Here is a 20,457-nt window from a genome sequence, read left to right on the forward strand (position 1 = left end):
CAGGGCGGGGCTCGGCGGGAGCGCGGGGTGGAGCCGGGCTCCGTGAGGCGGGGCCGGGCGGGGCCGGGCGGGGCCGGGCGGGGCCGGGGCCGCGCCTTCAGGGGCGGGGCCTGGACCCGGCTCAGGTGCGCGGGGCGGGGCCCGGCTCAGGTGCGCGGGGCCGCAGGGCGGCTGCGCGGGGCGGGGCCGAGGGGATTTAATTCCCGGAAATCGCCTCGCCCCCCATTTGCTCACACCGAGCACGGTGCGGGCGGGAGCTCCGTGTGCGGGCTCCGCAGGTGAGGCGCGGGGGCTTCGGTCTCGCCTCCTTTCCCCCCCTCTACTCCTCCTTCCTTCTCCCCGTACTCTCCTTCTCCTTCTATCCTTCTTTCTCCCCCTTTCCCCCCCTTCCCTCTCGCCCCGAAACTCTTCCCTCCTCCCCGCAAACCCGACCCCCCACACTCCTTCCCCTCCTTTCCCTACCCCGCTATCCCTTTCTATTCCCCTCTCCCCCTGCTCTGTCCACTCGCCCTTTTCCCACCACCCGGCCTTTTCCTACCCCTCCCGCTTCCCTCCTCACCCCCCATCTCTGCTCTCTCCCCGTCCTCCCCTCTCCTCCTTTCCCCGCAGCCGCAGGGCTCGGGGCGCCGGAGAATAAAGCCCGGAGGGCCGGAGCCCGGCGCCCCCGCCCTCGCTGGAGTCCCCACACGGGGCCGGGCCGGCCGGCGGCTCCGCAGCGCTGCTCACACACACCGCCGGCACTCCGGCTTCCCGCACATCACACTGCGGGGTCGGGAGGGGTCGGGGGTCAGGGAGGGAGGGGAAGCGGGTTGGGGCGGGGGGTGGGTTGGGAGTTAGGGAGAGCCCCCTCCGGAGGGGGTGTCCGGGGGAGGGGCGGGGCGCAGGGGGGACTTCCCCCTCCAGTCCCCGTCCCCTCCTCCGGACTCTCCTCCTCCGGACCGGGGCCCGGGGCGGGGGGGGGGTTGGGGGGGGTGCCGGGGATCACGTCGCTCTGCAGCGTGAACAGACATAAAAATGGCCGGACAAACGAACGGCGGCTCACTGCCCCCCGGGCCCCGTTCTGGAGGAGGGGGTGGGGACTGGCGGGGGGAAATGTCTCCCCCCCCCCCCCCCCCGGACCCCCTCCTCCGGAGGGGGCCCTCCCTAACCCCCATCCCCCGGGACCCCCTCCTAAGGAGGGGATCCCCCCCTAACCCACCGCCCCGACCTCCCCCCTTCTAACCTACCCAACCCCCTTCCACCCCCAGGACCCTCTCCAGAGGAGGAGGAGCCCTCCCTGACCCGCAGTGTGATGCGAGGAAAGCCGGAGCCCCGGCGGTGTCGGGCGGTGTTTTTTGACCGGAACGGGGGGACCCGCCGAGCACGTCCGGCCCCGTGTGGGGACTCCAGCGAGGGCGGGGGCGCCGGGATCCGGACCTCCGGGCTTTATTCTCCGGCGCCCCGAGCCCCGCGGCTGCGGGGAAGGGAGGAGAGCGGGGAACGGAGAACGGGAATAGGGGGCAGAGGGGGTGGTCGGGAGGAGGGTGACAAGGACAGACGGCAGGTGGGGGGTCGGGGTGTGCAGGGCAGCAGGGGAGGGGGCTGGAGGGAAGGCAGGGTGGAGGGAAGGAGGAGAAGGATTGAAGGAAGGTTGGGGGAAAGGAGGAGAAAGGTGTGGGGGGAAGGTATCATGGAGAGGGGGCAGGAGGAGCCGGGGTAGTGGGGAAAGGAAAAGTGGAGGAAGGAAGGGGAGGATTGAAGGCAGGTGGGGGGGGGGAAAGGAGCAGGGGAAGGGGGCAGGGGGAGCCGGGGTGGGGAGGGAAGGAAGGGTGGAAGGAAGAGGGGAGGAAGAGGGGAGAAAGGAGAGATGTAGAGGAAAAGAAGTACAAAAAGAAGCGTAGAAGAAAAGAGATATAGGGCCCGGCCCAGCCGCATGCTCCCGCTCCGAGGGCTAAATAGCTCCTAAAAAGATTCCCGGGGTTTAAATCCCCTCGGCCCCGCCCCGCCCCGCGCAGCCGCTCTGGGGCCCCGCGCACCTGAGCCGGCCCCGCCCTTCACACCTGTGCCGGCCCCGCCCCGCCCATAAATCCCGGCGGATCCGCGCCCGCTCCGCTCGGCGCGGTGGATGCTCAGCCCGGGGCGCGGCGGGACCGTCGCTCGGAGCGCTGTGCGGAGCCCGAGGCGCTGAGGTGGGGCCGGCACCGGGATCCGAGCCCGGAGATCTGGGGCCGGGTCCTGCCGGGGGGCCCGGGCGGAGCCGCTTTTTTCTGGGCGGGCGGGGTGCGGGATGGGGACCGGGATGGGGACCGGGATGGGGACCGGGATGGGGACCGGGATGGGCGCGGGCGGGAGGAGCCGCTCCGGGACGGGCGCTGGGGTGGAGCCCGGCGCCGCCGCTCCTGCTTCGGCCGGGGCTGGGCTGGGGTCCCGCCGGGGCTCCGGGCACGGTCCCGCCGTGGCCGCGGGGAGCCGGGGCCGTGCCGGTGCCGGGAGGAGGGCGGCGGTTCCCCGGAGCAGGCGCTGGATCCCGGCTGGAAGCGGGCGGGGCGCGGGGACCCCCGACGCCGCCGCTCCCTCAGCTGGGGCGCCGCCTGGCGGGCGCGGAGCGGCGGCGAGCGCAGCGCCCCCCGCCGGGCAGGGCCGGCCCCGCAGCCCCCGGAGCGCGCTCCGCTCCCGGCCCGCCCGCGGCCCCGGGCATGGGAGCGCCCCCGGCCCGGCCCCCCCGGGCACGGCAGCGCCCGCCTCCCGCTCCCCCGTGGCCGCTCCCCGGGGGCTCCCGCCCGCCGCGCCCCCGCGGAACGAGCGGGGCTGGAGCGGGGCGGGCGCTGGGGCCGAGTCCGGCGCCGCCGCTCCCGCTCCGACTGCGCCCGGGGCGGGACCGGGGCTCGGCCCCGCTCCAGCCTCACCCGGCACCTGCCGGGAGAGACTTGATGCTGTCCTTCCTCTCCCCCGCTTTCCCTGTGGCTCCCGCTCTCCAATGGAAACACCAGTGGGTTTAAAAAGCCAGCGTAAACAGTCTGCTCTTTACTTCCAGAGCACAGGAGGTTCTGAGTCGGAAAGAGCCATGAGGATCATCAGGTCAAACGGTGATAAGTGACTGGCCCATGTGGGGATTGAATTCAGAACCTTGGCCTTCTGAGCACCCTGCTCCAAGCACCTGAGCCAATCTCAGGCTCCTGAGGAAGGTCCTGCCTGGGATGGGAATGGCTGCTACCGGCAAGGGAATTCCTATGCAAATCCAGCTCCTCCTCTCCCGCTAATGCTGCTTTACACCCCAGCCCCTAGAAAGGCTCTAGAGCAGAACGGGTTGGTACCTGACATGACAGCAGAAAACCCTTCTAATAACCCTGGTTTCCCACCCTTTCCAGAATTTACCCAACAGCTGTAAAGGTGCTCATTCCATGTCCTTTTCCAGGGAGAAAGGAGCAGGACAAGTCCTGAGGGTTCACTTGGTCCATGGCCAAAGTTCTCCTGGGGAGTGTCAGAGCTGGTCCTGCCTGCAGAGGGGCGTTTCCTGCAGGTGAGTGTTCACAGCCCAAAATCACGGCAGGTGCTGAGGCTGGGCCACTTTCCTGGCCCAGAGCTGCACAGAGCCCTGGGTGACTCCTGCTCATTGCCAGGAATGTTCCTTGGTGTTTCCTGTGTGTCCCAGCTGGCTGGGAATGCGGGCTGGGAGGAGGCCGGGAGCCCCAGGAAGGGAACCAGCACCTCTTCTCCTCGGTATTTGCAGGGGAGGAGCTGTGCCTGCAGTGTCCCGCTCGTGGCTCACAGAGTGCCAGACACACATCCCCGGGAGGGGCACTGGGATTCCTGGGCAGTGCTCGGATGGACATGGATAAAGGGCTGCCTGCAGCTCCTCAGCCTGGGGCTGCTCTGAACAGGCCCCGGGAGATGCTTCAGCCTGGACAGGCCCCACCCACACCCCAAAATTGCCCCAAGGAACAGCTGGCATTACCCGGGAATGTCAGCACGGTGTGTTTGGGAGGGGCTCAGACAGCAATTCCCGGTGCCCACTCCCGGAGCTCCCACACACCCCCAGGTATGTCCCAGCCACCCCAAATCCCTTCCCTTCCAGCCTGGGGACATCATCCATCAGCAGTGTTGAAGTCGTGGGAATCTTCTCTCGCAGAAATTAAACCTCAAGCAATAGCCCTCAGAGATGCCTTAAAATAAAAGGTTAGAGTCAGGTGAGTTTTGTTTGGATTAAGTCTGGAGTTTTTCAGGGTACCAGCTGGAGCTACAGAACTGATGGAAAGCTTTCACAGGTGGGTCCCACTGAAGGTGTGCTGGAAGCAGGGATGTGCATCCATTTCCTCAGGGAAAAGAACTTCCAGAGGCCTCTCCTGAGGCTCTGAAATGAACTCAGCCTCTGCAGGGAGAGATGTCCTCCCCTGGGCACAGCAGCTGCCTCAGCACGGGCCGGGAGCGCATCCAGCCGCCGCCTTCTCCTGCTTTAAAATATCAGCTGGAGCCTGGCCTCAGGGAGGGAGAAATGGGCTGAATTCCAGGGAACTCTGTCAGGTGTCCCCCAGGGACATTGGTGGGGTGGGGGATGAGGGGTATAAATAGCAAACTCTATGGAATATAAACCTGTCCTTGTCCCGATGCCTCTGAGCTTCCCCGGAACCTCAGCTGGTTCCTGACACAACTGGTGTTCAAGGGGCAGCTCTGCATGGGAATAGCCATGCTCCACGAGGCACTGTCAGGTTATTCCAGCAGGAATTCAGCAGGGAATCTGGGGCTATGGGTATAATTCATCTGAACTAGCAAAGCTGATACTGAACCCCAAACCTGGGCACCACACAGAGAACAATCTCTGTGCTGCCCTGTCAGCTAAAGCCCCCGGGCTGGGAAATTTCAGCAGCCAAATGTATGGAATGATCTAAATCCCAGCCCCCAGCACCCCCCAGAGGGACAATCCAAGTCCCAGGGTGGGAGTGCTCATGTCCTTCCCCTGCTGCTGGTGGGACAAATTCCCTCTGCCCAGGCGGCCCCGGCTGGGCAGGAGCTGAGAGCAGGAGGGGCGGGAGAGCGGATCGGCTGCCCGAATCTCATCTGAATCCACTGAAAACATTCTTTCCCTGCAGGAGACAGGAGCCAAAGCAGATCCCTCCTGGCCAGGCTGGTGGGCAGCAGCTGGATCTGCTCTGGGGGAAAACACCGGGCCCCTGCCAGGAGCTCTGACTCTGCTTTTCCTCCCAGCTCCTGAGCAGTGTCAGGGCCACTCTGGGGGGTTCAAATCCAAATAAACCCCACAGCCCACGGAGTGAATAATCCCAACAGAGAAATGCAGTGTTCTCAAAAAGCTTAAAGATCTGTTCAAAAGGCTATGGCAACACTGTATTGGGATTCCCAGGAACCTTCTTAGTGCTCTTGGTTCCATTTTTATGTATTTTTAGTCCCTCAATGGGCAGCTTGTAGAATTTATCGTGGGATGTAGAAGCTGAGCAGGGTTGGCCTTGGACCGACCTTCATCTCTGGTCCCACTTTGTGCAAACACAACTTGGGCCAAGCTGAGTAAACTCATCACTTCAGCTCTTCCCTCCAAAATATCCCCTACTTATTTCCCTGCAGATGAACTCAGATTTTGCCCTGAACTGTCCACTCCTCACCTCCACTTCCCTCACAGTGTCCATTCTGTTCCCCACAGGTGCCCTGCCGCTCTCCAGCCTGAGGCTGCTCCTCTGCTCTCTCTGCCCTTGTCCCACATGAGGGGAAAAAGGTTTGAGAATATATTTCTGCAATTAATTAATAATTATTTCCAATTCCCCAGTGAGAAGAACACGATCTCACAGCCACCAAGGCCTGACAGTTCCCTGCAGTGAGAGCTCAGCACATGTCTACAGAGGCAAGTCCAGCATCTGAAAGAAAGAAGAAGAAAAAGGTGATTTATTCTGTTTCAAAGTTATTTCAAGTTCTCAAACCCAAACCAATCTTTGCTCTTGATTTTGGTTGGGTGAATCATGAGCAGTAGGCACAGGTCATGTCATTCATGCTGATGGGAGTGATGCTTTCTGGGGGAAATCAGCTGATTTCCAAGTTCACTTCCTGCCCCATGCCTGACCTGCACAGGAGAAAACCTCTTCCATAAAGGGATTTTGCTCCATCTAATCCCATCTGCCCAGGCTGTTCCATGTGGATGTTGCCAGGCTGGGGCAGCACAGGCAGACACAGCTCTCAGCACTCTTGGCTCCAAATACAACTCTGCTGGGCTCCTTTGCAAACTGCCTTTGCCATGAGGTTTTCTCCAGAAGAAATCAAGGAATTGCTCATGGCAGGGTGGAGATTAAGTTATCCCAAAGGGAGGTAAAGGATAAATATTCCTGTAAGAGTCCTTGGGATCCTCTGTGCAGAACTGGGAAGGGGACATTCATTACCTGCAGTGCAAATACACAACAACCTCACACACAAAGCACACACTGTCAGGTGGGGTCTGACAGCACCATTCTGACAAACCTCCTTGTCCTCCCTTTCAGTGACTTTTGCCACAAGCCCAAAAGCTCTGCCTGTCAGCTCTGGAACAAAAGGATCCTCCCAGGGATGAGGCACATTCCCAGCAAACACTCCCAGCACGGCACAGAGGCTCCTCTGGAGCTTGTGTGTGGGGCTGGGAAGGGCTGCAGGAGGACATAGCCCCCAGGTGGGGTGGCAGTGACAAAGACAGCAGCAAATTCCCCTGGTCTGATAGCACAACAGGGAGACAAAGGCCAGCAATGCCATGGGAGGGGCAGGTTTAATTCTGCTCCCTATGCTGCCACATCCCAGCAGGAAATCTCCAGGGGGGATAGAAACTCCCAGGATGCACAAAATGCAGCATCTGTCACCCTGATCCTGCTTAAACTCAGTGTGTGGGGCCAAACCCCTCCAGATAAACACTGACCTGACCTGGATCAGCCTCAAACACTGCCCCAGTTCTCATCTCCAACCTGCTCCCAGGGCTGCCACCACATTCCTAACAAGGTGCCAAAGGCCCCTTTGGACAGGGCTCGCTCTGTGTCCCAGACTTTGGGGACTGCAGGGCAAGAACAGCCTGAAACCAGGCAGGTCCCTCTGGATTTGGGACATGCTGGGGACTCACCCCACACCACAGGCAGGACCAGGGGCCCTCCAGTGCAGACCAGTGGGGCTGGAGCCTGTTGGGTTTGGCTGCTCAAACACCAAAGCTCTTGGCAAAGATGGGATGAGGTAAGTGGGTTTTCCTGTCCTGAAAGAGAAGAGAAAATGGAAATTAAGTCCACTGTGGAAGGCAAAGGCTCTTGGCTTTCCCACTTCTGTTCTGATGTTCACTATTGGGTTTTATCCATAAAAAGTGAGAGGTGGCATCAAATAAAAGTGCCCTTTTTCAAAATTTTTTCCCCACATTTATTCATACATAAAAAGGATGCCCATTTTTTCTTACTGCATTCATTGCCTAATTTTAACAGAACCGGGGGCCCCGGGCTATGGCGGCGGCAGAGGAGGAGCCGCCGGGGCAGGGCACGGCGGGGCTCATGCCGCCGGGACACGAAGTTGCCCCAGTGGGCTCCAAGCGGTCTCGGAGCGGCTCCCGGGAACTTCCCTTACCTGCGGAGTCATTATCTTGGAAATGTTTGCTCTTCTGACCAACTATTGTAGCTGGGCTGTCAAAGCTGTTCTGGATTTCAGCTACCTGAAGTGTCCTGATTGTTAAATTCTCAACACAGCAAACTGGTTTGGCCTTGAGCTTCCGTATGACACCATGCTGAGTCCTGGGACAAAGCACTGCCCAAACAATTTCTAGCTGTCAAATCCATACCTGAACCTTTCTCCTCATGTTTAAATTCCCCTCCAATCCCTTCCTAAAAAGGACAGGAGAGATTTGGTGCCCAAAGGATTCATAATCCAGAGCAGCTGAAGTACAAAATGCTTCCAAACTGTCCCTGAAACAGTCAAATTTCTGACCTTGGCTGTCCCATCCCTGGCTCTTTCCACAGTGCTTGAAAGCACGAAAAAAAGCCCTGCACACTGAACCTACTGCTGAACTGATGGAAGAGATGCTGTCCTGTCTTGCTGCAAAGTTTCTGGTCTAAAGTTTCTCTGTCCTGAAGTTTCTGGTTTCAAGCCCCCAAAACGCAGAAGGACATTTAAGAATTGCCCAGTCTGCCCCAGCGCTTGGGACTCTTGCAAGTGCCCAATTTCAGATGATCAGTCTTGTGTATTTGATCTGGAACACTGTGTAATTAGCCCCTGAAAATCAAGAAAAAAGCAAATTCTAGTTCTTTTTTTGAGTGGACAAGGAAGCTTTCCATAAAATTGCACACACCCATGAGGGTGAAAAGGTAATTAGCTACAGAAACCTCTCCAGCAGGAACATTGAGCATGAACCTCAGAGGTGTGTCAGGGTGGATCTGGAAATCACACAGAGCAGTGTTACAAATCAGAAGATGCTGCATAGTTGATGTAAAATGTGAGCAAGAGAAAACCTCTTGACATGAGTAGGAATCACATCAGGCTCAGCTGGAGGAATCCATACCACGGCAATAGCACAGCTGCTTGAAAAGATTGGGTGTTCCAGACCATTGTCTTCCCGTTACTCTGAATCATCGCTGTCATCAAAAAGCAGGACAGGAAAGGTTACACTTTGAGAAACCTGTTTTGGTTTTTTAAAAGACAATCTAGGAGCAGACAGTAAATTACTGTAATAAACCACAAGTGAGACAGGCCTGAAAACTGCTGTGAGTTAAAAAGTTCTAAAGCTGGGGGTTCATAAAGGAGCACTGCCATAAAGACCTAAGTGCTCATGAGTAACAGAGAGACAGAAGGTAAGAAACAACTCTTTGCTGGCTCCTCCAGCTCCAGAAGCAGCAATGCACAAATCCAACAGAAACCTGCAAATGAAACTAGCAGCAGCCCAATAGAGGAGAAGCAGCTTTTCCTGCAGCAATTGTCTCCGGAGTCACCTGTGTGCATTGCTGCCCCCAGCAGAATGGGCATCCAGAGGGGCTGGAACAGGAATTCCACGGGGAATGAAGCACGGGCAGCCCAGAGCTGCTCAGAGCAAATCTTTAGAAGCTGACTGTAGCTTGCTGAAACAACACTAAGCTCACCTGCCTTTTTGTTTGATAAGGGATTTCTCTTCAATGATAACAAAAATAGGATCTGATACCAGAACTGCATTTGCAGATGAAAAAACCCCAAATTCTGAAAATTCTTAAAGACCTGGCAAGTCAAATGTATATATAAAGCACAAGGGAAGAGGAGGGGCAGACACTGATCTTTTCTCTCTGGTGATCAGTGACAAGACCCAGGGGAATGGAGCTGGGCCAGGGACGGGCCAGGCTGGAGATCGGAAAAAGGTTTTTCCCTCAGAGGGTGTCAAGCACTGAACAGACTTCCCAGGGAATGGTCACAGCCTCAAGGCTGCCAGAGCGCCAAGATTGTTTGGATGACACTCTCAGGCAGAGGGTGGGATTTTTGGGTATCTGTGCAGGGCCAGGAGTTGGACTCTGTGATCCTGATGGGTCCCTCCCAACTTAGGAGAGTCTATGACTGTATAATTAAGAAATCAATTTGCTTATCCTGTTGTGACAGATGAAGTCTAAGGATGGAACCACTCCTCTCGAAGAATTTCTATCTGCTCATCTGAAAGCATTTTGCTAAACATGAAAGGCCCAGTGGTATTGCCTTCTCTGCAATATGGCCCTATCTGCAAGGTTTATGAAAGCAGCAATGTTTGAAGTCAGATTTTTTTGTTTCAAAGCATTGCACATTACCTGAGCTGTTGTAGAGTTCAGAGTCCTGCTGCTCACCTTACAGTGCCTTCCAGGAACACCCTGATCGACCTCACTGTTACCCATTAACAGTGTTACCCAAGAGCCTATTAATTATGTGACTTTCTCTCCGTTGTGCCAAGGTTCCCTGAGTGGTGTAGGACACACGTTACAGATGTTGGGTCATGTACACTTGGAATCTGCAAATGCCAGGGAAGAAAAGTTACCAACCAGACAGGGTCGCCACTGCAGCAGCAACAGCCAAGGTAGAGCTTTCCCACAAAACTTTTTACCATTTCCAAAGATTGTGTGTTCATTTCTGATGGTTCTGATGTGAAAACAAATGAATAATAAAAAGTTACATGCTGTGTCCACATACCTGAACTTACCTTTAACACGTCAGGCAGGCTTGAGGTACTGTATTCTCTCTTTTCTGTCCCACTTTGGATCATGAACAGAAACCCTGCTGTGAGCAGTTACTAAAATGACTTTAGCCTTTTGTGCTTGTGAGTAAACCAAATTTTCCAGTATTCTAAAAAGTGTAAGATACACAGCAAATTCCAGAATGACAAAGCACCACAGGAAAGAAACCTAGAGTCAATCTCTGCTTTATACCCACGCAACCGCGCTGTACCTGACCATACCCTGCAAGGGAATCCCAAAAGCACAGAAAGGATCCTCCCTGCCCCCAGAACATCAAGTGACAAATGTTCATAGGTACACAACTGTTTAGGTCGAAAAAGACCTCAGAGATCAAGTCCAGCTATAACCCAGGACCACCAAATCCACCACTACCCCCTGTCCCTCAGTGCCACACCTGCACATCTTTTAAACACCTCCAGGAACGGTGATTTCTCCACTTCCCTGGGCAGCCTCTGCCAATGCTTAATAGCCCTTTTTTTGCCCCAATATCCAATCTAAACCTCCCCTGGCACAACTTGAGGCCACTTCCCCTCATCCTTGGGAGCAGAGCCTGACCCCCACCTACCTCCAGCCAGGGAGTTGTAGAGTGCTGAGGTCTCCCCTGAGCCTCCTTTTCTCCAGGCTGAGCATTCCCAGATCCCTCAGCTGCTCCTCACAGGCCTTGTGTTTGCAACAGGGAATGGAAAAGTTCAGGGTTAATGTGTGGACACCTTCAGAGTTCATCCCCGGAGGGCACGAGGTGTTCTGAAGCCCTGTTTGAAATCCCCAAAAATGCACATTAGCTTGGATTACAGGCTCTCCCTGCCTGGGGAGCATCACACCGAGCTACCAAAATCCACAGGAGTTCCACAGCCCTGCTTATGTTTTTAGAGAAGGAGCCTGGGATCTGAAAGAACAAGTACTTTATATTTCAGTTCAGTGTTAGACAGACTTGCCAGCAGACTAACAGCAGGGCATCAAAATAGTATTTATTGACCTGGTTTAACCACATCCTACCATTACCTGCACCATGCCAGGAACAAACTGTCAGTATCTTACTAGAATTGTGTTGTTATACAAACAAAGATAAGCACATACTGTCTCAATTGTATTCAAAAATATCTATTAATTTCACGAGAAATATTTACAAGTGACACTTTTCCTTGAAAAGGCTGCTTTAAGCCAGAAAAAAATTTACAAATAGTAAAGGGAGAATCTAATAAATGAATTGAAAGTCACAGTATCTGTCATTGACTGCAAAAGAATCAAAGTTACATTTTTGGGGTTAGCCAAGAATCCAAAAATAGTGGTTTGAGTCTAGACACTTATATAAATCTTGTGAAAGAATTAATCTGCTCCTGCAGTAATAATAGCTGCCCCATTTCCAAACTAATCCAGTTAAAAAAACTGTTCTAATAAAGTCTGTATCATTTTAAGTTATTTATGTAGTCATTTATCTATGAGCTACAGTATTTGCTGGTTTATTTAGAATTTATTTCTAGAATAGAAAAGAGAAAATGCATTTTACAATGGCCGAATCTCAAATTCTCAAATTTCATTTACAGAAATAGATTTTTATCAGTACTTAGAAAGTGCCTCTTTATTTCTCCCACTTTGCTCCATGATATAGCCCAAAATTCAGAAAAAGCAGAAAAGTTTATTCTAATAAAGCAAGAGAACTGATGATTTTGGCCCCATGTCTGTAAAAAAGAGATATGAATGCAGGAAATGACATCCAAATAAAATGCAAAAAAAAAAAAAAAAGTCTATAGAGTTAAAAAAAAAAAGAAAAATTAATCCAAGAAGCCATTCTAGCAAATCACCATCACCAAAAACGCATCGTTTGCAAAAGGAGTCAAATTATCTATGATTCAGAGCTGCTCTGTCAAGCAGAGGAAACCACTTCATGTCCAGATGGTGTCCTCATGAGGACAGGGTGGCTCCTCAGCAGCACAAGGATGACATCTAGTGACAGCCACATCCATCTCTTCCCAACTCCAGCCTTCCTAAAAACACCAGCCCAGGCTGCCATCCTCACCTGGAGTGAGAGAGGTTAGGGTTGTACCTGTGTTTAAATGTCTGTATTAAAAAGATGGACATGTATCAGATATCTTCAAATGCTTTCCTTTCATTACCTGAATTTAAAACGAAACAAAACAAAACAAACCCCAAACATGAAGAAAACATGAAAAAATCTGTAGTTTTATGATATATAATTTATACAAAAATGTGTTCAAACCTTCAATACCAGAGATAAAAAGATCCTCTTGTTATATTAGTGCTATGTTGTTCTAATGCAACCTCTAAAGTGCCATGTTCTTGAGTCATTTGCTGTAACTGGGATGCAATCCTTGCAAAAGCTGTTCCCAAAAGATCATCCTGCATAGCATTTACTTACACAGCTATAGTACAGAGAGATTTTAAAAAGTCACACACTCAAGGAGTAGAAAATTCTGCCAATCTCTCCAAAAACATAAAAGATGCTCTAGGATTTTAACATTTTTGCACCAGCTGACAGTGCAAGCCTCACTCTGGAGCCAACACTATCCATTCAGACTTCTCTAGTTAGTAAAGAACCTGGGACAAGACCAAAGTGCTTTATTACAAATAGCGCATGTTTTTTCTCTGGCTCTATGCACTGCCTCTCTAATAATACATTACAAACGATACAAAACAGTAATTAAGAGTTTGTTGCTCTTTTCTTACACCCTTCTCATGTTTGTGTACTGGGAAAATGAGTGTTTTTCTCAAAACATTATCTTCTCTTTATTAGGGTGATCCAACCCCAATCCTTGCTCCCAGAACTGTAGGCTTCATTTTCACCTCTGACTGCAAAAACTGCGCTGCTGAGAAGTGCAAGGAATCACAAACTGCATCATTCGAGAATTACAATACCTTATTTTACAACTGTAGTGTGTGCAAATCATTATTTCAATTAAATTCAATAGTTACAAATATTCTCAAACCATGTAAGTATAGTAGGTTCTACAGAAAGTAACATGGATAACCAATATTCTGCAACTTGAAACAAAAACAATAAATAAAAGTTTGAAGTATTAAAACTAAGAAAAAGTAATCCTGTACATTGTACAGTACCTTTTGGTTAAAGCTTCTTAGCAAAAATATACTAATGTGTTCTAAGCATTCCAGTTACAGATGGTTCAATATTAAAACTTCAAGGTTTCCTCATTGTGAAAAAAATATTGCATTTGTCTTGTAGGTGCAGCAGATGTCTCTCTCTGAACAAGGCTTCAGTCTTTAAAAATCCAGAGACAGCAAGTCTGAATCCAAAGGAACCGTTACAAAACTCCAATACAGTACTGAGAATGTAGGGTTCTTGTGCATGAGGGGTTTTTGACATTCCTTACTCCCAGAAGCAGCTCTAGAGAGCCCACTGGATGTCACTGAGGTCAGCTGGGTCTCCCAGGCCTCCGTCGGCCTCCAGGTAATTCATCAGAGCTGTCATGGCAGTGTCATCGTTCTCGCAGATGGCATCGAAGTCCAGCTGAGAATTGCCACCTGCACAGGGATTAAAACAGGGACTTGGGAGCAGGTATGGGCACTATAAAGCATGGAGAACATGGCAGCTTGCAAAACAGAATTGGTCTGAAGGAGCACCTGCCTTTGAAGTCAAGGCAAATATTTCTGTGTTAAAAAACCCCTAACTTGATTCCCTTTTGGTTTGAAACCATTGCTCCTTGTTCTGTGTTGTTTGGGTTGTTTTTAATTCTTTTTTTCCAAACTCTTATTAGAGGATTAGCTTTTTTACCTTTGTGTTTCTTTTTCAGTGTTTTTCTTTTTTGGTTGGTTGGTTTGGGGTTGTCAGGGTTTGGGTTTTAAAATTTTGTTTGAAAAGGCTCATAGTTCAACTTGAAGAAAGCTGTAGGTTATAAATGAACAAAGCCCTGGTAAATGAGGGAGAAAAAGGAGATGGAAAAGTTCTTAAGAGCTGAAAAACAGGATCAGCATAACCATGGCTTTTACAGCATTTTGCCTTTTATGTTAAACATAATGCAGTGGCATTTTCCTCTTACAGGGCCAGGCAATCCTGTACCCAGACAAACTTAACATGGGAAAGACAAAAAAAATTCTTTCTGAACCATTTCGAGCAGTTCTTTGTATCAACCACTCCCAGCTTGCAGCTAAGAAAGAGGTAAAGTGCTAAAGGACAATAATTCACAAATCCCAAGAAGTTCCCTGACATTACATTGAAATACTTTTCCCTCTCCATCTCTGTCCTGGAGAGAGAACAGTAAAGTGCCTCATGAAAAGTTTAAGAATGTAATGGCAAACTTTAGTTACAGATGTTGGTTTTTATCATGAGATTGCCTCACTGATCAAATTTTGCTGTTTGCCTTGCAGCAATAACACATCTGTTTTCAGAGTGCTCTCATCTTCAGCCAACCAGCCAGCCAAATCTCTTTACAATGTATACATGGTTGTAAAGTGGTGCACTCAGAAATGACACCACTAATCAGATATGTCAGCCCCTCCAACTCCCAGAATATCCCCAAGAGAAATAAATCTTACTGAGGAGAGGTTCATTACTGGGAAATGGAATAGCACCCTGGGTTTGTTCTGAATTCTCTAGAGCTTCTGTTTCTGAAGGACATAACTGAATCAACCCTTTATTTGGCACCTGAAAGAGCAGAATTGGTAGAAAGGACAGAATTATTAGATCCTAAATTTAGTCACAAATATTACATTACAAAAACAACATTGATTGCTGTCGAAGTATTAAGAACTAAATAGAGAAATTGAAAAATATACATCACCAGACAGATATTTTGCATTTAGAAACAAATTTTTAGAAGCCACTGGATCTGGCTTAAATAAAAGTTGTGACTTACACAGCTGTCAAAGGTACTTCACAGTGATGAGTTAGACCCTCAAGCAGTGCCAGTGTTCAGTAAATAAATCCAGCACCAAATGTACTGGTTTGCACTTTCCACATCTACTACCATAAACTACAAATTCCCAGTCACCTCATGTTTGTCACTGTCAAAACATTCCAGTTAAGAGATTAAAAAAGCCCTCATACCTCCTTGGTTCTATATGCATTAAACTATATTGATCATAGCAATAGAGATGGAAGTCATCCCTAACCAAAAAAAAAAAGCTTTTTTTTCCCCCTGATACTTATTTTATTTAACACATACGTGTAATTTAGCAGGAGAGATTCCTGAGATTGCCTGACTTGTATATATTCTACCAGGAAATTATAAAGGTGAAATGTTTTGCAAAAGTATTTTAGGAACAAATGAGATACCAAAGCCCAGAATCAAGAACTATCTTCAATAAATTTGATGAAATTATCTTTATGATGAGACATTACATGATTTAGAGAGTTCAGCATATATAAGTCAAACAACTTCTCAGGGGAAAGATCTGTGGTAACACAGGGGAGAACAGATCATAAAAGAAAGGGTGAAGCCAAAGCAGTTCCTAGACCAGAATAGTGGGGTTTTTTTCATAGGAAATTAAAATTGCAGTGAAAAGATACACTGTTTTTAACAGGAAAAAAATTTGCATTCAAAGAAGAGCTGTTGGAGAAGTTTGTTCATGCAGTGTCCAATACAAAACATACAACATCATTAGGTAAGAAGATATGTTAATTATTCCATAGCTATGGGCAATAACTGTGTTAGTTATAGTTTGTGGTGTTACAAGCACTAGTAGATTTACAAGCACTACTAGATTAGCATAACTATCCATTTTTAGAAGAGTAATGAAATACCTTCAAAGTCACAATTTTAAACATTTCAAAACAGCATAGATTTTTTACAAAGTCTCTTCATTAAAAGTACACATTCTCCCACAAAACCAAATCAGGGAAATCTGGCTCAAACACAGGTTTTCAGCTGACATTAACCTTTTCATTTTGGATTTTTACAGGCAGGGGTGTACTCACATCACTGCAGTTTATAGTTAAAGCTGGAGAAGGTGACTTTCTGAGGAGATGTGATGGACTTAGCTCTCCAGAGGGTGAAGAATGCAACCTGAAATTGCACGTTTAGTTGATTTACCAGGTCACATTAATGAAACATTGAAAAATAGACTGTGTGTTACAGAACCCACCAGACCTCCCCAGTGACAAAGCATGAGACTGATAATTTGAAACAATAATGTCTTAAATTCTCCCAGAGATTCTAAATTATCCTGCTCCAAGTTTTGGTAGCAGAAAACAGAGAAGAGATCAGAAAAGGCCATGGGTCACAATTCCTTGAGCACATTTTTCTTTCTCTGTTGAATCACCAGCACAGTGATGTGCTCTGCCAGGCATGAGACTGACATTAATTGTAATGGTATCTCACAATGCTATTGCTCAACCTAAAAAATGTTATACATGTAATACAATAAAAGTGAAACTGAAGCAACCCTCTCATCATCACATATCCCTCGTCCCTATCTTTACTTAAAAGCCTAATGATGATGTTATGCATTTATTACCTTTGTAATTCTAATATTTCATTCGCAATTTCGGTTCCTATACTTCCAGCACCAAGAACTGTTCCAGAGGACATTCCAGGTACACTTACTAAAGACTGTTTCACAGCATCTGGAGATAAAAAAACAAAGCCCAAACAAAACCTTGAACACAGAGCAGTTTCAGTGCAGAGCAAGGATTTATTTTAAAGCAGCTTTTGTTCTAGATATATACACTATGTAAGTATATATCTTCATATATATATATTCAGAAATTATATTCATTTAAATACTGATTCATGGCAGAGGGTGTTGCAAGACAAAGTGAATAATCTGTTTGTGAACATTGTTGTTCCCCAGTAGTGAAATATATTTAATCACTGCCACCTCCACTGTCTCTCACAGACATTGCAAAGAACATGAGTTTAAAAAACCCCTTGGATTTCTCACCAACTGAAATGAGTTAATGAAAGAACATTTTGAAAAGCAAATATAAAGCCTTGACAGCAAGATGATAGAACAGCATGCAGAAAGCAGAATCTATACATAGCAGAAAAACAGTAACAGAATGTGTTCTGTATCAGTATTGCCCTGTATATTATAGATAAACTCAGCATGATCTGTTCAGTAAACTGGGCAAAATATGAAAGGTCTGTGACAGAAGCACAATATCCTACCAACCAAATCCCCAGTTCTAACAGAAGCTGCTGGAAATTATAAGTAGGTTATATACACTTCTTTTTAGAGTTCTGTGAATTATATCAATTAGGGCTCTGTAAGTAACTAGACACTGAAAAGAAGTAGCTCAAAAAAAAAAATACTAATTCTTCCTTGCACACAACCTAGAATTAAAAAATCCTTGGACTGGATAAATCTAAACTGACTGATCAGGAGATGCAGCTGTGATAACAGTAAGAAGTGATACTTGCCTTCTGCAGGTTGGGAACTGTAGAGGACCTCTTCTTCAGCTGATTCCTTATGACCTCTGAGATTTAAAGAAATTTTAAAAAATCCAAAACAAACCTCAAAAAGTCAGCAGGTTTTTTTCCTAAGAGCAAAATCCAGCACATGCTTAATTTTGTTAATACTTTACACAGAATCAAAGCTAACATCCTCAAACAAGGGAAATACAAGATATTCCTCACACATTTCCATGTTCAATTCTTTGTAATGTTTCTGAGCAGTGGGTGAAATACTAATCTCCACTTACTCTCCAAGTGAAAAAGCAAGCCAGTAGGATTGTCTGTGTTCTATGACAAGGGAATAGGGCTGTCATTTTTAGTGTTAGGAGGGAAACAGGAACAAGGACAGGTCAGTGGCTGCCTCCTGTCAGGAGCTGTTGTCCTCCTCCCCTCCTGCAGACAGCTGCAAATGCCCACATCTGCAGGGCAGGCAAAAAAGTGTCCTTGGGTACAGCACAGACTGTTCTGAACTGCTCTTCTCTGTCTTCTTGGGCAAAAACGGACACGAGCAAAAGAGGTGGGTGGTGTTGACTTAAGGCATGAAGCAGACAGAGAATGGGCAAAAGGCCCCCTCGAGAACTTTGTTTAATGAAAATAAAATCCCCTCTGTCCCCGCTCAAAATCCCAGTCATCGGCAAAGATCCTCAGCAGCACTGGAACAATCCCAATTACAGCTCCATTGCAAGGGGCAGAGAATGAAAAAGAACTACAAATAAAAAGAATTAAACACATGCATTTACTGTCCCCTAGGTTACATCCTGGCAATCAGTTTGGAGAGGATCTTTCTGTCCTGCCTTGCATTTCCACCATTTATCAATTGTGCTTCTCCACCTTCTGACACCTGGGGATAGGGCAGTGCTTGGAACTGGGTCAACTGACACACAGAGGGTTGTAAAGACCAGAAGGAAAAGCAGAATTAACTTGACAGTTCCATTTATTCAAATCTACTTTTCTTAAAGATCCTTCCCTTCTTTGTTTAACAAGAAACCCTTTCCAAATGGGAAACAACAGTTTTCAGAGTCAAATCCACAACTTAGGCCTGAAACAAAAATAGCTGGTAAATGCCAAAAGGATGTTTGTCCAGGTTGTTCAGCCCCTTTTTTGTGCAGGGTTGATGTTTTCTAGCCTTGTTCTGCTTTCTAAGCAGGTTATTTTCTGTTGGTGCTAACTGTAATTATGACAAAAAATAGATGGAGAGTCATATAAATTACTTACAATACCACAGTGTTGTTTGATACAATGTACTCCAGCTCTTTGGTCCAAGGATTCATGAAACTAAACCACTGGCTCTTTAAAGTAACAAAAGTCCCATCTTTCGCTCTAAATTTGTAGGAATTTGTAAATACTTTTTCTTTATTCTGCAACACTAGATAAGAAAAGGAAAGTTATAATCACCATATTTAAGCTTAGAAAGGTAAAGTTAGAAACAATAAATCTGTTTTATAGCATCATAAAATCAAAATGTTTCTGTTGGCCAAACATAGAATAACATGCCAGAACAAACTGGGATCTGTTCTAAAATCAAATTATATCGTTTCAGCAGGGCCATAAATCTTAGATTAGAAAGCAAATACTAAGTTTCTGCAAACCACCAGGAGACTCACGACTTGGTGAGCTTTAACTACTCGTGTTTTTAATTATGTTATCAGACACATCTGCTCTTCAGGATTCCTTCCTCTTCCTTACAAAGAATGGAAGCAGAGGGTTTGACAGATGTGCTGACGTTACTCCCCCACAATTAAGGCCCTGCACCAGGAGCCAAGAGAACACAAGCTCCTCCCTGATTTTATTACAAGCCTTACGCAGGCTTGACTTAACACAGACACCACAAAGGGCAATGCTGAGGTTGGGTAGTTTTGGTTTGTAGTGTTTTCCCTTGCAGTTACACATAGCTGTTAAGTAGTCTGGAAGGACCAACTATTTTGTACCTTCTTTGTGTTTTTCAGCTAGGTGATTGTGATCATCTTGATGGCAGTACTCATAACAAGAAGTTCCTAGAAGCTCTTGTGGCAGATACCCTAAAATTGCTGTTGCGCTGTTAGAAATAAAAACGTGAACTACAGCGGATTCAAAGCTGTTTTCTTCAGTTTCAGATAAAGCAGAACATTAATATTTAAACAAACAGATGCCTGTGTTTGTGTTTGGGGAAAAAAATATAGCATTAGTACTGCTCTAAAACAACAGGAAATGTTTTTCACAGCAAATTATCCCTTTGCAATGAATGACAATTCAAAGGTAAAGCAAGCGTTTAAACTCGCACACCACATGTACATACAAAATAATTCTGTTTATTGGCTTTCCCTTAGCCAGTCACAGTACTGGTCACATCTAAGAGTCAATAAAAAGCTCAGCAGTTGAATTTTGCTCTTCCACTAAAAGGAATTTGTTTTAAACCGACAATTTTAGTTGAAGAAAAAGAAGACTGAAAGCAGTAACATTTCCAGTGACAATGAAATTCAAAATGCAAACTGGTAACTAGGTCTCTACAATAAATAGCAGAAAGTACAGAAAATGGGAACTTAGTTCTCACTTCTAATGGAAAAATTCGGTACTTCATTCAGATAGAATGTATTTGTTACAAATGGTAAGACTCTCAGAAGTAACAACTTTTGGTTAAATGTTTATTACTTCAGTCATGTGCAGAGCTACGAAGCTCTAACTTGAGATTTTTCTTTATTAATAAATGAGTCCATTTGCTATAGGACTATACACTTCTATACATTATGTACTATTTGACAAAAAACAAAGCCCAAGTACACATAGTTTAAGAATTAACTGCTTCTTGTGTAGAGCAGAAAAACATTCTGAAAATCAGAATTTTTGAGATTTCTCAAAAGATTCTCAAAAACGAAGAATTTAAATTAGATTTTCTACCCTGCTGGAGAAATTACAGTTTTGACAGAGTATCAGAAAATGGAAGCAGTTGTGTCATTTCTCTTCATTAAAGAATAAAACGCTTA

General features: G+C 47.6%; 1 protein-coding gene and 1 long non-coding RNA gene across 10 annotated transcripts in view; one reads left to right on the forward strand and one right to left on the reverse strand.

The window, feature by feature from the left end:
- The first annotated feature begins 242 nt into the window (after positions 1-242).
- Positions 243-19,987, forward strand: LOC136289697 (uncharacterized). Of its 7 annotated transcripts, none has more exons than XR_010720841.1 (10): positions 1,828-2,168; positions 3,014-3,285; positions 3,395-3,499; positions 3,710-4,018; positions 5,753-5,863; positions 9,851-9,973; positions 13,330-13,554; positions 14,146-14,262; positions 15,627-16,775; positions 19,444-19,987. It is a non-coding gene; the product is annotated as an uncharacterized lncRNA (long non-coding RNA). The 7 variants fall into 7 exon arrangements; XR_010720843.1 differs by lacking the exon at positions 3,710-4,018 and having other exon boundaries at positions 15,627-15,707; positions 16,005-16,775; positions 19,444-19,985; XR_010720842.1 differs by lacking the exons at positions 1,828-2,168; positions 3,710-4,018 and adding an exon at positions 243-278 and having other exon boundaries at positions 19,444-19,986.
- BMAL2 (basic helix-loop-helix ARNT like 2) overlaps positions 12,291-20,457 on the reverse strand; it is a 30,962-nt gene continuing 22,795 nt past the window's right edge. For all 3 annotated transcript variants that reach the window (XM_066183739.1, XM_066183740.1, XM_066183741.1), the window contains exons 11-17: positions 19,426-19,532; positions 18,713-18,863; positions 17,465-17,520; positions 16,560-16,668; positions 16,021-16,108; positions 14,640-14,748; positions 12,291-13,628 (exon numbers count right to left, since the gene is read on the reverse strand). In XM_066183739.1, coding sequence (XP_066039836.1) covers positions 13,492-13,628; positions 14,640-14,748; positions 16,021-16,108; positions 16,560-16,668; positions 17,465-17,520; positions 18,713-18,863; positions 19,426-19,532 — 757 coding nt within the window. In that variant the 3' untranslated portion in view covers positions 12,291-13,491. The remainder of the gene's footprint in view (positions 13,629-14,639; positions 14,749-16,020; positions 16,109-16,559; positions 16,669-17,464; positions 17,521-18,712; positions 18,864-19,425; positions 19,533-20,457) is intronic.

This window comes from Chamaea fasciata, unplaced genomic scaffold, assembly GCF_029207755.1.
Source record: "Chamaea fasciata isolate MVZ Bird 193981 ecotype frontalis unplaced genomic scaffold, bChaFas1.0.hap1 SCAF_5, whole genome shotgun sequence".
Taxonomy (NCBI): Eukaryota; Metazoa; Chordata; class Aves; order Passeriformes; family Sylviidae; genus Chamaea; species Chamaea fasciata.